The sequence below is a fragment of the Spea bombifrons genome, chromosome 4 (assembly GCF_027358695.1).
Source record: "Spea bombifrons isolate aSpeBom1 chromosome 4, aSpeBom1.2.pri, whole genome shotgun sequence".
NCBI lineage: Eukaryota > Metazoa > Chordata > Amphibia > Anura > Pelobatidae > Spea > Spea bombifrons.
Window position 1 is genome coordinate 72,491,385 of NC_071090.1, and position 14,157 is coordinate 72,505,541.

Below are 14,157 nucleotides of genomic sequence, written 5' to 3' on the forward strand. Positions count from 1 at the left end.
ACCGCTCCTTGGGGAGGGGGTACTGTCAGGAACCTATTTTTTGTTGCCTGAACCATGGCTTTTTCATACCTGAGCCGTTTACATCTGTGACCACTAGTGGCCACCCTCCGCCCTCTGTAGCACTCAGAACTCAGGTGTGCCTTGTTACCTGGGTTGAGCCCTAGTGAATACATCCAGCTGGGCCTTGTTACCTGGATTGCCCTGCCTTTATGAACCTGCCCTGCCCTTCAGTCAGGGCCTTTGTATTGAAGTCTATGGACCTTCCTGCTGTGGCTCTGCACCTGTACTGTTCCTGGTTCCCTGCTATTGTGTCCTTCCAAGTGGACTCCCTGCTTTTGTGTCCTTCCAAGTGGACTCCCTGCTTTTGTGTCCTTCCAAGTGGACTCCCTGCTATTGTGTCCTTCCAAGTGGACTCCCTGCTATTGTACCCTTCCAAGCGGGCTGTGTGCCTTTCGTACCCTTCCAAGCGGGCTGTGTGCCTTTCATACCCTTCCAAGCGGGCTGTGTGCCTTTCGTACCCTTCCAAGCGGGCTGTGTGCCTTTCGTACCCTTCCAAGCGGGCTGTGTGCCTTTCGTACCCTTCCAAGCGGGCTGTGTGCCTTTCGTACCCTTCCAAGCGGGCTGTGTGCCTTTCGTACCCTTCCAAGCGGGCTGTGTGCCTTTCGTACCCTTCCAAGCGGGCTGTGTGCCTTTTGTGCCCTTCCAAGCGGGCTGTGTGCCTTTTGTGCCCTTCCAAGCGGGCTCCCTGCCAAAAGACTTATTGCCTGTATTTTATTTTGCCATACGTCCGGTTACTTGCTTAGACTATATTACCCTTATTTGCTGGTTCTGTTATATACATAAAATACACTGCATTACCTGGATTTCTGTTGGTGGTGTCTTTGTTTGCATAATCATGCACCCTGGGTTTCATACTGAACCCCAAGTATCCCCTGCGCATGGGCTCCTACCCGACCTGATCACCCGAGTCCTGACACCCTCATTACTTTTTAAGGGGCCGACGCTTTCATTTTTAACCTTTTTACTATTTATATAGTTAAAGAACATTTTGGGGTTTGTTTTACTCTCTTTGGCAATGAGTCTTTCTGTCGCCACTTTTGCTGCTTTTATCTGATTTTTACATATTTTATTTTTTTCCCGATAGCTTCTTAGTGCTTCCTCACTGCCTTCCTGTTTTAGTAGCTTAAATGCCTTTTTTAGCCATTTATTGCCACCTTTACATTTTTATTTATCCACATTGGTTTTCTCTTGCTCCTGACACTTTTATTCCCATATGGTATGTGCTGTGAACAACCCTGGTAGTAATGTAAAATGTAGAAATTCTCTTCCATTTGTTTATGAAAACATAGTATAACACTTTTAAAAATAACAATGTTTTGTCAAAAGGAACAATACTTTTTATTGTGCAAACCCACAACAGATAAATCTCATGTCTACATGTAATGTGTGGTGCCCATAAGCAGTTTATCTTGATTATGCATGGCTGCTATCTGCACTTGCACAATCACCGTGGAAGGAACAGCTGGCAAAGGGTTAAAATAAACTTCAACCTAAGATCATCATTGCCCCTGATATAATTATGCCATCCTTGTTACTTGTGATCTTGTGTCTCTATGTGGCAGTGACAAACTGCAGACCTGACCACAGTCCTTCCACGGGAAGATATTTCTAGCTTGTCCCTTGTTGTGACAGAACACTAAATTGATTAAACCAAGCCCAGAGATTTGACACCAGCAGCGGACGCCTTCTATTTGTTGATTACTATTGATTTTCTTTGATACTTCATTTAAAAATCAATAGCTGCAAAGAAGAATCGGCCTAGTTTACCCCGTGTGAAGCGGGCTATTGTGAACTGGACATGAGCCACGGACTCACACGGCGCTGCCTTCCAATTATGGAAAAGCTCTTAACAGGTGAACACTTCAACCTGAAAATCGATACTCTGCTTTCTTGCTCAATCAAAGAAAGTGGCCATAAATTAGGCTCATCACTGGGATTCTCCAAACGCATGGAAAATAATTTTTACATTATTTTCCTTCATTCTCCGCTCTTCAGGCTACGCCCTCTGATACATATCAGGCTAAACGTGTCATTACTATACTTTCCAAACTCAAAAGTGCACTGACATGGAAGGTCTTTGTGAGAAACACAAGCGGCAGCTCCTCTGCAGTCCTACTTTTCCAAAACAATATACAGATTATGAAAGATTCTCAGCGTGATAACGAAAATTCCGCATTTACCTTCATATGTCTGGGCAGGAAATATTTTCCATTCTAAATCCATAGAAATAAAACAAGACAAGGGGGTGTAAAATAAGTTAAATTTACAACTCCTTTTTTCTTCTTACTTGTAACTTTTTTCTTCTTTCTTAACCTGATACTAAAATGGTTTTAATTCCTCAGCAGGTCTACCTTGCATTTTCCAAGCTAATCAGAGTAACTGCTCCAACCACCTTCACATAATTAAATACCAGCTCATAGCACAACTTTCATTACATCTCAAAATGCTTCCTTGCACTTCTGATATGGACCCATTTTCTTGGGTCACGAATATCTTCTCCCTGATTAAGCCAGACATGTTCCAGCATCCATGACAAGGGTGCGTGGATGCAGTACCATGGTGTAGCAAGGCTATAGCTGTTAAAAATATTGGTGAATAGGGAAAGGATAATTAACAGCTAAAAGCATTCTGGGAACAATAGATAGACATTTAACTCCAGTATAGAAGTCCTGTACGACTAAACAACAAATTAGGCAACCAGACTCATGTTTTTTTTTCCTTTTGAAAGACATCTAGTGCCTTTACCTCTTCCAGCCTTAAAGTAGAAAACCAGAATGTCATCCACCTGATTATCACAAGAAGATCTGGTATCCTGTTCAATGATAAATGTCATTGTAAGGATCCCATATTTACCAAATAACTTTATGTGTACCATCCTGATATCAGAGAGCTACATAGGTTCATTGGCACCTTGCACTGTTTCTTGTTCTATTACTTCATAGCTCTCTCCTATGTTTCCATAGGAAGAAAGTAGATAGGGATGATAGGGAGAGAGATAGTTATGGCTGAGCATCAACCTTTAGCATAAATAGTGATTTTTACTCTAAGGTGAGTATGCATTTGTAAATTCATTCTAAAAGCACAATAAACTCGCACACATTCGACTTTCCTAATTTTAAACATGTGCGTCTTGTACTTTGTAAGAAAACTGTAAAGAAATGCCAGTGTTTTTACAAAGCCAAAAGTAGCTTAAGTTAGTAATCTGCTTTTTCATTCATACAAAAGTTTAAAAATATTTTAAAATTTGTATAACGAGAGTGAAAAGTTTAGAATCTGCCGCTGCTCTATGATGTAACGTAGTACAGGTGAACAATCTAGAATGTTTTACCCTTGTTTTCCAAAAATAGAATCAGGATTAACAAAGTCCATAACAGATTAGCACATTCATAACAATGATTGGCAAGTAAAGACAACTGAATTCTAGGAAACAATGATAAACCTATACTTATACGCCAAGTAGGGCCAAATGACTAGAGATGTACCTGCTGTTCAAACGAGTTTTTAACTTCTTGGCCTTCTTCTTATTTTTTTGCTTCTCTTCCCCATCTTTCACAGGCTCGGCTGGGGCAGCTGTTTCTACCAGTATATCCACTATGTATTTTTTTAAAGAAAGGTGTTCCTGTGAAGGAAAAAAATAAATAAGCATTAAACTGCTTTTACATAAAAAAAAAAAGCTTGCAATTTTGGTAAAGCCTTGGCTTTTCTCCTGGTGTGTCTTAATACATTACTATAGGAAAAGGGAAACATTCACTTTACAATCGTACAAATATAGTTTTTGGGGTGCTGCTGCTGCATTTGTAGGATGTTTAATGGGGATACACAAAGTTCTTGGTGCTGTGGAAGTGAAAAGGGGGCAGTTAAGGGGGAATTTAAGAGATTACAGGACAAGTAAGAGGATACATTTTAAAAAAGAACTTATACACAGATATTACTGTAAAAACTACACTCCAAAGACACCCTTAGTGAGTTGATTTTGTAAAGTAATTGCTGCACACAGTTCCTGGGCAACCCAAGACTCTAAATTGGGAGAACTCTTAGAACGTAATGGAAATTGCGACAAAGGACGAAAGGACACTACATTGTGTGGTCCATTTTGCTAATTCGCCTGAATGTATCTCCCCGCACGCGATGTACTCACCTCCAGTAAGATCTGGTGAACAGAGCATGCAGAGGTCTGTCTAGACCCCAGTGCGCATGTGTAGAGTCTTTCCATTAATTTTAATAGGAGTACTTTGCTGTCGCTTGGCTGCTTAAACGGTCAATCAGTGACCACAAAACGTTCCCATTAATTTCAATGGAGGTACTTTCCTGCCACTGATTGACAGTTTCAGATCCCAGAGGAAAAGGGAAGATATTTTGTTTCGGAAGAATGCCTTTTGAAGTACTCACAAAGTGCTTTAATACATATATTCTTCTTTAGTAGGGGTGTCACGGACATGACACCGTCCCTTTAACATAGGTTTATACAAAACATATCTGGAGCAGTTTAGGAAGGAATTACACTGTGTTACATAGTATGGACATAAAAGCCGTTAGGATAATTAATTACGAGCAGATAAGAGATCAGTTATAAAGAGCTGCCACTGAAAAACCTATTGGGAGAAAAGTTGGATTAGACCCTACAGGTGGTGAGAGGTAGGGCTGGTGAACATCAGTGAATTTTTTATGGGCCTGATCATAGATGATTAGAGGTTATACATTTCTGGAGAATGCATTTACAAATCAACACCATGTTTCACAAGTCATTTGTCTGATGAAAAGCGGACTTAAAATATCACACACACAAAAACATTTTCAATGGGAAGAACTTGTACTGTAATCTCATTATATGTGTCCAGCAATCAGTTTCAATTAGTTCGAGGCTGAGGTCGGGGAAACTGATGGGGGAACTGATATCTCACACTGGTTATGGGCGTCTTCCCTCTCTTTCTCAGACTTCTCAACTTTCAGAGGTGTGAAGACGGGATTAATCGCAAACTTTGGACTCAAAAAAATCATTAAAAGTCAACAAAGGGAATATCAAGAATGCTCACATTGATGTGTCACCTATAAAAGGCAGAGATCAAAAGGAAAGATTAGCTCTGTGTCCGAAATAAAAGTGAAGTGAGAGTCGCGTATTAAATGACACTGCTGCCGTGCTAATATTGCAGCTTTATTGTTATGGAGGACTGTGTGATTAAACTATATAAAATATTCACATTATTAATCGAACCAAGGAGTGGAATTGTGCTTTTGAAATGTACAAGAATTCTTCTTACAAAGGCAGGAAGCCTGGAAAGCTGAGCCTGTTCCAGCTGCACATCACAGCGTGTCCTCCGCTGCCCTCTCGCATTTCTACGCTCGCTGGAAGCCACAGAACATCAACCGGGGTAGGCTGAGCTGAACGCAAAGATTCACTATGCTGTACTGATTAATAACAAGGACTATTCGAGTGACAGGCCCAATTTAATGCTGAATAGCATCAGATTGAATAACGATATACAGCTTGCATTATATATATGTAAATACACGCTTTGCACATAATAAGTGCCAACATATGGCACTGATCCAAACTATACCGATGGAAGGTCACTCCCTTGCTCATCGAAACGGCATATGGTATTGCAACCGAAACAACCGCAATTTAGTACTGGAAACTATATAATACCATGAATAACTAATGAGAAGATCACCGCAAGCACTGGGTATGTAGAATGATGTGTGACGATTCTGGTCTCTTTTTGATATAATAATCTAAGGCACAGATACCAGCTATTTAGAAGTTATGTACATCTAGTTTTTTATTTTATTTTTGAAAAGGTCACAGTGGAGCCAAAGATCCCCCTCCCCTTGAAGACTTCAGTGGTCTTCCTTTTTAGAGGGAGACCAAGAAGATCCAGCCCACCACCGGGCTGGAAGTGAAAGATTGGGTCATGTGTCTCTTTAGGGCTCTATTTACACTATATCCATGTGTTCTACTATATTTATACTTCATCTTTGTTTCACTGACATCTCTCTATAAAGGATACTTGCATTCTTACTGGCATTTTACCCTTACAACCTTCAGTCAATTTTACTGGCATTATACCGTGATTAGCCCTTTAGGTTAATAAAAACAAAAAAAGTTTGGTTGTAAGTACATATGCATTGTTGCAAATGCCAGGTAATAATGATAGAGAACTTGTGCCCCTGATACTGCTGTTTATAGTAGCATGGATACCATGTCCATTTGGCACTCACACATTTTTCATTTTGAAAAGAAGGCAATTTCCAGTACATCGAAGTTCTGCAATGAGCATTAAATAAAAGTTGGGGTCAGACTTAAAGCAAGGTTGGAATATATTTGTCCCAACCCGTATTTCGTCTGGAACAATCGCATGTCAGTTTTCCTAGAGCTACAGCTGAAAAGTCAGGGTGAAAATCTTCATATTCTCACATAGGATTCCTTGCTTCCCTTGAGTAAAACAGTTTGTACCCCAAACATTGTTTACAAAGAGATGTAGGAATTACTATCCTGTCCACTGTATTCATTGGCTTTATTATTCAGCATAAAATATCAGGCAGCTCTTATCGACATATCGATTCAATATATCACTTATGATAAAAATGTTGAAATTTTACCATAAGGTTTGAAAATATATCAGCACCATAATAAATACCCTAACCTTTTTCTCTGTAGGGCACAGGGATTTTTTTTTTTAACCTTTTATGTGTTTTTTTTCTCTGTCTACTGCTTGTGCATCCATTTATTTGCAATAGAGTAATTCATCTGAGCAATGGTTGTAATTTTTGATCTAAATATATTCGTAAATGTAAGGTTGCATACTAATCCAAGAGCTATACAATTCTGTTAGCATTGCATATGTTTGTATGTGTGTCTACGTAAACGTATATAGAGCTGTGTGTGCCACACCAGTATTAAGGAGTGGTATAACTGGAATATATTTCATAAACGACTTGTGAAGGAACCAGCATGTCGTCGAAAGGTTGCTGGGAATGGACTATATTGAACAGGCGATAGAAACAGAGTTTCATGGAAGAAAAGAACCATTTGGTCCACTTTTCCTGCTACACAATATCTCAAACCTTATGATCTTGTCATATGTTCAGGATAGAATTATGATCATATGGGTAGTTTTTGAAATGAAAAGAAAAGGTATTGTTGGTGTGACCAGAATGAGATATATTTAGCGCAGGAAATTGCATGAATAAAAATATATGCCATGAATATTGTGGTCACTGAAGAACATTTCCTGAAAGATGACATCCAGGCAGACAGAAATTCACACTCTGCTTACACAGGAAAACTAGCATGGAGGGATTTTTATACAGTGTATATAAGAACATTCTGTTTCAAATTAGTGTGTTGCCAGAAAATTCCATATCGTTAAATGTTTGGGAAAACGGCCCTGTGTTAATCAGTTTGCTCATGCAGTTCTGCACGATCTAAAGCCATTTAACTATGCTGCGGCAGTTAGGGTATCACTGAATGTTTTGTATATCAGAGAACCAACATATTGATCTTATTATGTTCCTATGTACAATAAAAGACACTTGAAATTTGTAATGAGGGTGGTAGATGCATGGAACAACCTCCCAACAGAAATGGCAGAGGTTACTGGAGTGAGGGAATTTCTGCATTTACGGGTCAGATATATGGCTATCCTGAATATAACATAAGACAATGAAGCTAACTATTTAAAAAAAAATGTTTATAGGGCGTCCCATGCTGGAGAAAGGTGATCTTAACATCAAAACACAAGTGGCCTCCATGGGTGTCTTCCCTAGATTTCGGTTGCACATTTGTCCTTAGATGGGATTTGTGTGTTTTTAATTTATATACCGTATCTTAAATATAGGGAGATATTCCCGATCAACATGGAATGTGATCATATTAATGCAAATAATATTATATATTATACAGTATATATATAATATCAATGATGGCAGTGCAGTAAATAAATGTCTCACCCGATGGGTTTGATTTATATAAAATAAAATCTGAATGCAGCCTGTAACTGATCCTAAATTAATTGAGCATTTTTGCGATGTGCTAATTGCATGTTTCCAGTGTCCACATATATGATACCACATTCACTCCCTTCAAGTTGAAGGCTCTCCTTTGGGGAGAACCACCATCTGCCAGACTGAATTAAGAAATCTGATGCTGCTAAGGTCACCGAACCTTATGTCCCCTAAAAGTCTGTCATGCAGGCTGTCACTTCTGGGAACGAGAGCAAGGGATACGCTGGAACACAGAAGCATGATGGCGATGTGCTTCACCCAGGGTGCTTAGACAAAGTCCGTAGACCTCTACTTGCCATTACCTAGAACGAATTATACACACAATGTGCTGGATACAGAGTTAAAGAGGCCTTCTCTGTCCTGTGAGTCTAACCAATGAATTTCTGTGAGGTCAGCATATGTCACTGTTTAAGGTTTCTTTTATATAGGTGGTTGGAAAAAGATGACAGGAACACGGTGAGGTATTTTTGACTATGGATGTAACCTTAGTCTGAGGTAAGCAGTAATTATAACAGAAAGGGGGATAAGAGTAGCCAGGTTTCTAAGTAGATATAGCTTAACAAACAACAATAGAATATCTTGGCTACTGCTGAACATCAATTAGGTCAAAAATGTAATTTGGGAAGCATACATTATTGTGACAAAGTTGTAACAAACATGAATAAATGGTATTTTGAAATCCTAGCTAGGTGCTGTAAATGAAGTAGCATGTACCTAGTGTTGAAAAACAAATGACTACTGCAAATGACATTATAAGGCTACAAGAAACAAACATTTCCATCAGAAAGCCTCAGATAGCTGGGGAATTTATCATATTTGATATTAGATAATACCTTGGGTTTCAAATATCGGTTGTACAAGGATATTACTTATAACCACCCCATTCCCTTTAAGGATAGTGGTAGTTATTTTTTTTCTTTAGAGGAGTATGTCAGATTTTGAAAAATATGATCATTTATTTCCTTTAACCTTTCTTGCAAAGTACCCTCTCTTTTACAACATGGTATTGTTCAATTGTCTCTAGGTATATCCAGGTATGAAACATCCAAATGGGGTAACAATCTCTCCCCATGCCTGTGTACTTGTACTTTGCTGTCAGTGAAGGACTATAAGAACTTTGAAGAAGCTCTCCTTTTACATACAGCACACAGGCTATTCCTTTCTAACATGGTCCAAATGACACAAAAGGAATGACACACTAATTCTTTCAATCTGAAATCCATCTTGGAGCTATATAATAAATTCACTTTCCAGATTTAAATATTTAGAGATGAATATTATGGCATCCCCTAAAGGAAAGACACCATACTCAGGATCAGTTTTGTACAGGCCGTGGCTGGCATCGGAAATCAGCCCTGGTACTTCTTCAGCAGTCAAAGATCTTGACACTATATACACTATTAAGACAAAGACATTGGGACATCTGACCATTATACAAACAGGGTCTTTTATGACATTGTATTCTAAATACAGCTATAACAGCTTCCACTCTTCTGGGAAGGACATGGTTAAAATACATTTTGAAGTGTTTCTGTGGGAATTGTTGCCCATTCATCTAGTAGAGCATTTGTGAGGTCAGGCAATGATGTTGGATGATAAGGCCTGGCTCACAATCTCCGTTCCAGTTCATTCCAAAGGTGTTGGAAGGGATTGAGGTCAGGTTTCTGTGCGGGCCAGTCAAGTTCTTCCACACCAAACTCATCCAACCATGACTTTATGGACCTTGCTTTTTGCACTGGGGCACGGTCATGCTGGAATAGAAAAGTGTCCTTCTCAAACTGTTCCCACAAAGTTGGAAGCATAGCATTGTCCAAAATGCCTTGGTATGCTGATGCATTAAGATTTCCCTTCACTGGAAGTAAGGGGCCCAACCACTGAGAAACAGCCCTATACCATTATCGCTCCTTCACCAAACTTTACAGTAGGCACAATGCAGTCAGGCAGGTAATGTTCTCCTGACATCCGCCAAACCCAGACTCGCCCATTAGACTGCCAAACAGAGAAGCGCGATTTGTCACCCCACAGAACACGTTTCCACTGCTCCAGAGTCCAGTAGTGGCGTGCTTTACATCACTGGCCTCATGTGAGGCTTGCATGCAGCTTGTTGGCCATGGAAACCCATGAAGCTCCTGCCGCAAACAGCTTTTGTGCCGATACTAATGCCTGCAAAAGTTTGGAGCTCTTCAGCTATGGAATCAGCAGATCGACTTTTACGCACTCTGTGACACCACTGGGTGGTCTTCTGCTTCGTTGCTGCTGTTCCTAAATGCTTCCAATTTTCCAATAATACAGTTATTACAGTTGACCGTGAAATAACTAGCAGGGATGGAATTTCACGAACTGACTTATTGCAAAGGAATCCTATTTTGTTGACAAATGTTTGTAAATGCAGACTGCATGGCTAGGTGCTTCGTTTTATACACCTGTGGCAATGGGTCTGATTGAAACACTACACTTCCACATGAGAAGTATACACTCACAGTATTTCAGACGGCCGGGAACCATAGGATGTGAAGGTCTTTCCTTATGCCATCCCTGTTTTAGGAAAACACTGAGACATTTTAAAATGTGTCCTAAATAAACATAGTATAGCCTAAACAGATGCCTAAAAAGAAGAAAATCTAGACTCCCCAGGTCAGGTGGATGACAGAATACATGTAAATCTAAGGTCATCTTTAAATATGATCTATTGAAAATTCTTAGTATTCAAGTAAATTCAGTCAAAAAATGGGAGATGAGAGACATTTTAGTAACTGCCAAATCCCATTGGTAGCCTATACACATGAAAAACTGAAAGAAAATTAAATAGGCGGATTTATGAGCATAAAGCACATTCAAATAATAATCTGCAAACTACTTCTGGTAGACATTTTCATCTCATATACAATGAGGATCTGGACACATTAAAATATCACATCATAGATAGGATATATGAAATGGAAGGGGAGGTGATATAAATCAGCCTTTATTAAGGAAGGCAAGTAGATATATCTATAAATTAGACAGCCTGAAACAGCAAGGAGTAAACGAGCAATTAAAATGTGTAGTATGTCTAAGTGTTTTTTTGATGCTTCGAACTATAAAATAAGATTAATAAAATAACACGGGGAGGATAAATGTGTTTTCAAATACTAAAAATATATTTGTCAGGTTATGGGGTATAGTGTACTAAAGTAGCAAATGCTAGCTATAGCGCTGCCAAAAACTAGGGGTTTTATATAAAATGAAAGTCTGGTACAACATTTCAAAAGTGATCTATTCAATAACAACCAATTAATGGTCATTCAGCCAAGAACAATGCAATGGTTAATGTAGGCGCAAGTCCACTTTTTACGTTTTTTTATATATATATATATATATATATATATATATAACTAATGTCAGCTTTTATACTTAATACAGGGAGAGAGTCAGTTTTGACATACATTACAAACATGTATAAGTAAAAGCAGACATTCAAAAAATCAAACAGATTTTTAAGGAAAGCTAGAAAATTTACATTGCAAGAGAAGCAAAAAGAGTGACAATTCCCATTAATTGAATAAAACAGCTCTTTACATAAGTACTTATTTTTATTAATTCTAAATACCTGGTATGTATAAAGAAACCAATACTCCACAACACATTATTATTTATCAACCCTTCCAGCTAAATAAAGCAACTGTAATAATAATAATAAACATGATATCAGTTTAGGTTGTACTAAAAGTTAAACAGGATCCTAATTAAAAGAAAACATGGTTATGGGCAAACAACAGTGCAAAGTCAGAGAAGTGGTCTTATAACCCCCATTGGATGTAACTGTAAAATATCTTTAGGATATTGAAAATAGGATGGACGCCAAACTCAAAATCTTAAGGGACACAGGAAGGCCAAGAACCAAGTAATACATCTTCTAGCCAATGCTTCTTTTTAACACCAGTTTCACCAGCTAATTACTTAGAACATCAATGTGTTTACTCCATGTTGTTGAGAAGCTGACCTCAAACCGTGCCCTTGCTCATAGCAGATGTTATATATTGCGATACTAAATGATCTACCTGGAGGACATCTTGAGGTCTGCATGTTTCAGCATATTTAAGATTCATTTGGAAAAGACTTCAATTTTCCTATTTTCCAATTATCTTTTATAGCATACACGGCTGTTTAATCTTAAAATCATAAATGAAGTTTAAATCCCTCTTGACATCTTAAATGTTTATGGGGCAGTCATCAGAATAAAATGACTTGTACGCCAATAAGGTGGCGCCTGCAGGATAACAAGGTGATCTGAATACAGGTGTATCTGAGCTTCAAGCAAAGCTATAAAATCATCGCGCACCAACATAAATTCCCCCTGTAATCCACCAAAAATGGCTCATATCAAAATGTTTTTGCAATTTCTAATGCACACATTATATACAATACATACCTGACTACTAATATGATACTAACAAATATGACTACTTTGTAATGGAATCTCATGTGACAGTGGGATTTTACATGGGGCAGAGGCTGCTTGTCTTCCATTTATTGCATGCAGACTCCTAACATTGGTATCCAAACACACAAATACGTAGGGTCCAGGAGACCCAGAAGAACACGCATCCACACAAGATCCATGCAAGGGCAACAGGGTAGTGTGCTCAGAGCATGACGCAACAGAGTGGGACACTAGAGCTTGACACAACCAAACAGCACATCAAATACAGAAACATAAAGTTTGATGGCGGATAAGAGCGGTTCGACCCAATATTTCTCCCATGTGTGTTTACATTATGTCATCATATAGTCAACAAAGTATTACGCAGCAGTGCAGAGTGAGACAGCATTAGCATCAGAGCAAAGTAGCCCAGCAGGAGACTCCACAGTAGTATCTCCGAGCTTGAGACAGTAGAGTAGTGCCCTACAGGATGAGAGAGCAATGTGTTGCTGCATGTGACAGCCGAGCAGTACCCTGCAGTCAGCATTGTGTAAAAACATGAGGCAACAGAACAGCGATTCACAGCAGAAGTCAGCAGAGGGGAGTAAAACCGCATGACACGATAGAGCTGCACCATATAGTATGCTTGTTGCAACACATCTTCAAGGACAGCAAAGCAGAGATGTTTTAATTAAAATGTTTAAAAAAGACTGGTTTAAGTGCATTTCAGGTATAAGGAGAGCAAAGCAACACAGCATGAGACACAAGAGGGGAGCAACATTTCATGAGACAACATAGCAACACGGCAGCAAAAGAAAAGAACAACAAAGAGCATCAAAGTTTGAGAAGGTATAGCATAGATTAAATGGACACTCCGGCCATCACATGCACTTTAATGCATACGATAGCTTAGAGGTCTCTTTACTTTTATGTTGGTTTCCCTCTAGCAAATGTACAGGGATATTCTGCAGAATCCCCTCGTGTACATTTGTCCCCAGGCCCATCCCCTCCCCAAATTATTTTCCATGAAGGAGATGTGTTTGGCTGAAATCTCCAGGCATGTGATATACTAATCGGCAGTCAGCTCCAGCACCAGATAATAGAGTACTTTAATAGGAGTCTTCTTTGGTGAGGCTGTCAGGGACAATAATCTGTCCCTTTATGGGCCAATTCTCCATTTAAATTAAGAGCCCTTCATCTATGTTACTGCGAGCATGTACTCTGAAAGGGTAAATTACATAAATTGGATGTTATGATGACTAACGTCTTTGCATTCATAATAATTTTACATTGTTGTGATTTTAAAGGTAGCTGGTAATACACATGTATGGAGAAAGGAAACCAGTCCAGGTGTACACTAAGACTATATCAGCACTCACCACTTCTTCGTCAGAGAGTTCCCTGCCCTGTATGCTGCTGTTCTCTCTCACGGCCAGTTGGTGCTTTCTGCCTTTAATGTGGCTAAAAAGGTAAACATCAGAGGAAATCTGAAGAGGATAAAAGACGAAAAATACGATAAGATAAAAGCAGAATGTTCGTTCAATGTGATAAAGTTCACATCAGAATCCATTAATAGTAAATGTCACCTTCCTCCTTGGGTAATTTTATTTAACTTTGACCAAGAAATAAAAGTGCTAACCAATAAAAACCCAACTGAGTATTGAAAGGAACCTCATCTAGCATAGGGTTTA

General features: G+C 39.0%; 1 protein-coding gene and 1 long non-coding RNA gene across 3 annotated transcripts in view; both read right to left on the reverse strand.

The window, feature by feature from the left end:
* SCAPER (S-phase cyclin A associated protein in the ER) overlaps positions 1–14,157 on the reverse strand; it is a 115,741-nt gene that overhangs the window by 51,817 nt on the left and 49,767 nt on the right. For both annotated transcript variants that reach the window (XM_053464558.1, XM_053464557.1), the window contains exons 19-20: positions 13,846–13,953; positions 3,543–3,679 (exon numbers count right to left, since the gene is read on the reverse strand). In XM_053464558.1, coding sequence (XP_053320533.1) covers positions 3,543–3,679; positions 13,846–13,953 — 245 coding nt within the window. The remainder of the gene's footprint in view (positions 1–3,542; positions 3,680–13,845; positions 13,954–14,157) is intronic.
* On the reverse strand, positions 2,373–3,091 carry LOC128492117 (uncharacterized). Its single transcript, XR_008354062.1, has 2 exons — positions 2,453–3,091; positions 2,373–2,411 (listed from the first exon to the last, which is right to left on the reverse strand). It is a non-coding gene; the product is annotated as an uncharacterized LOC128492117 (long non-coding RNA).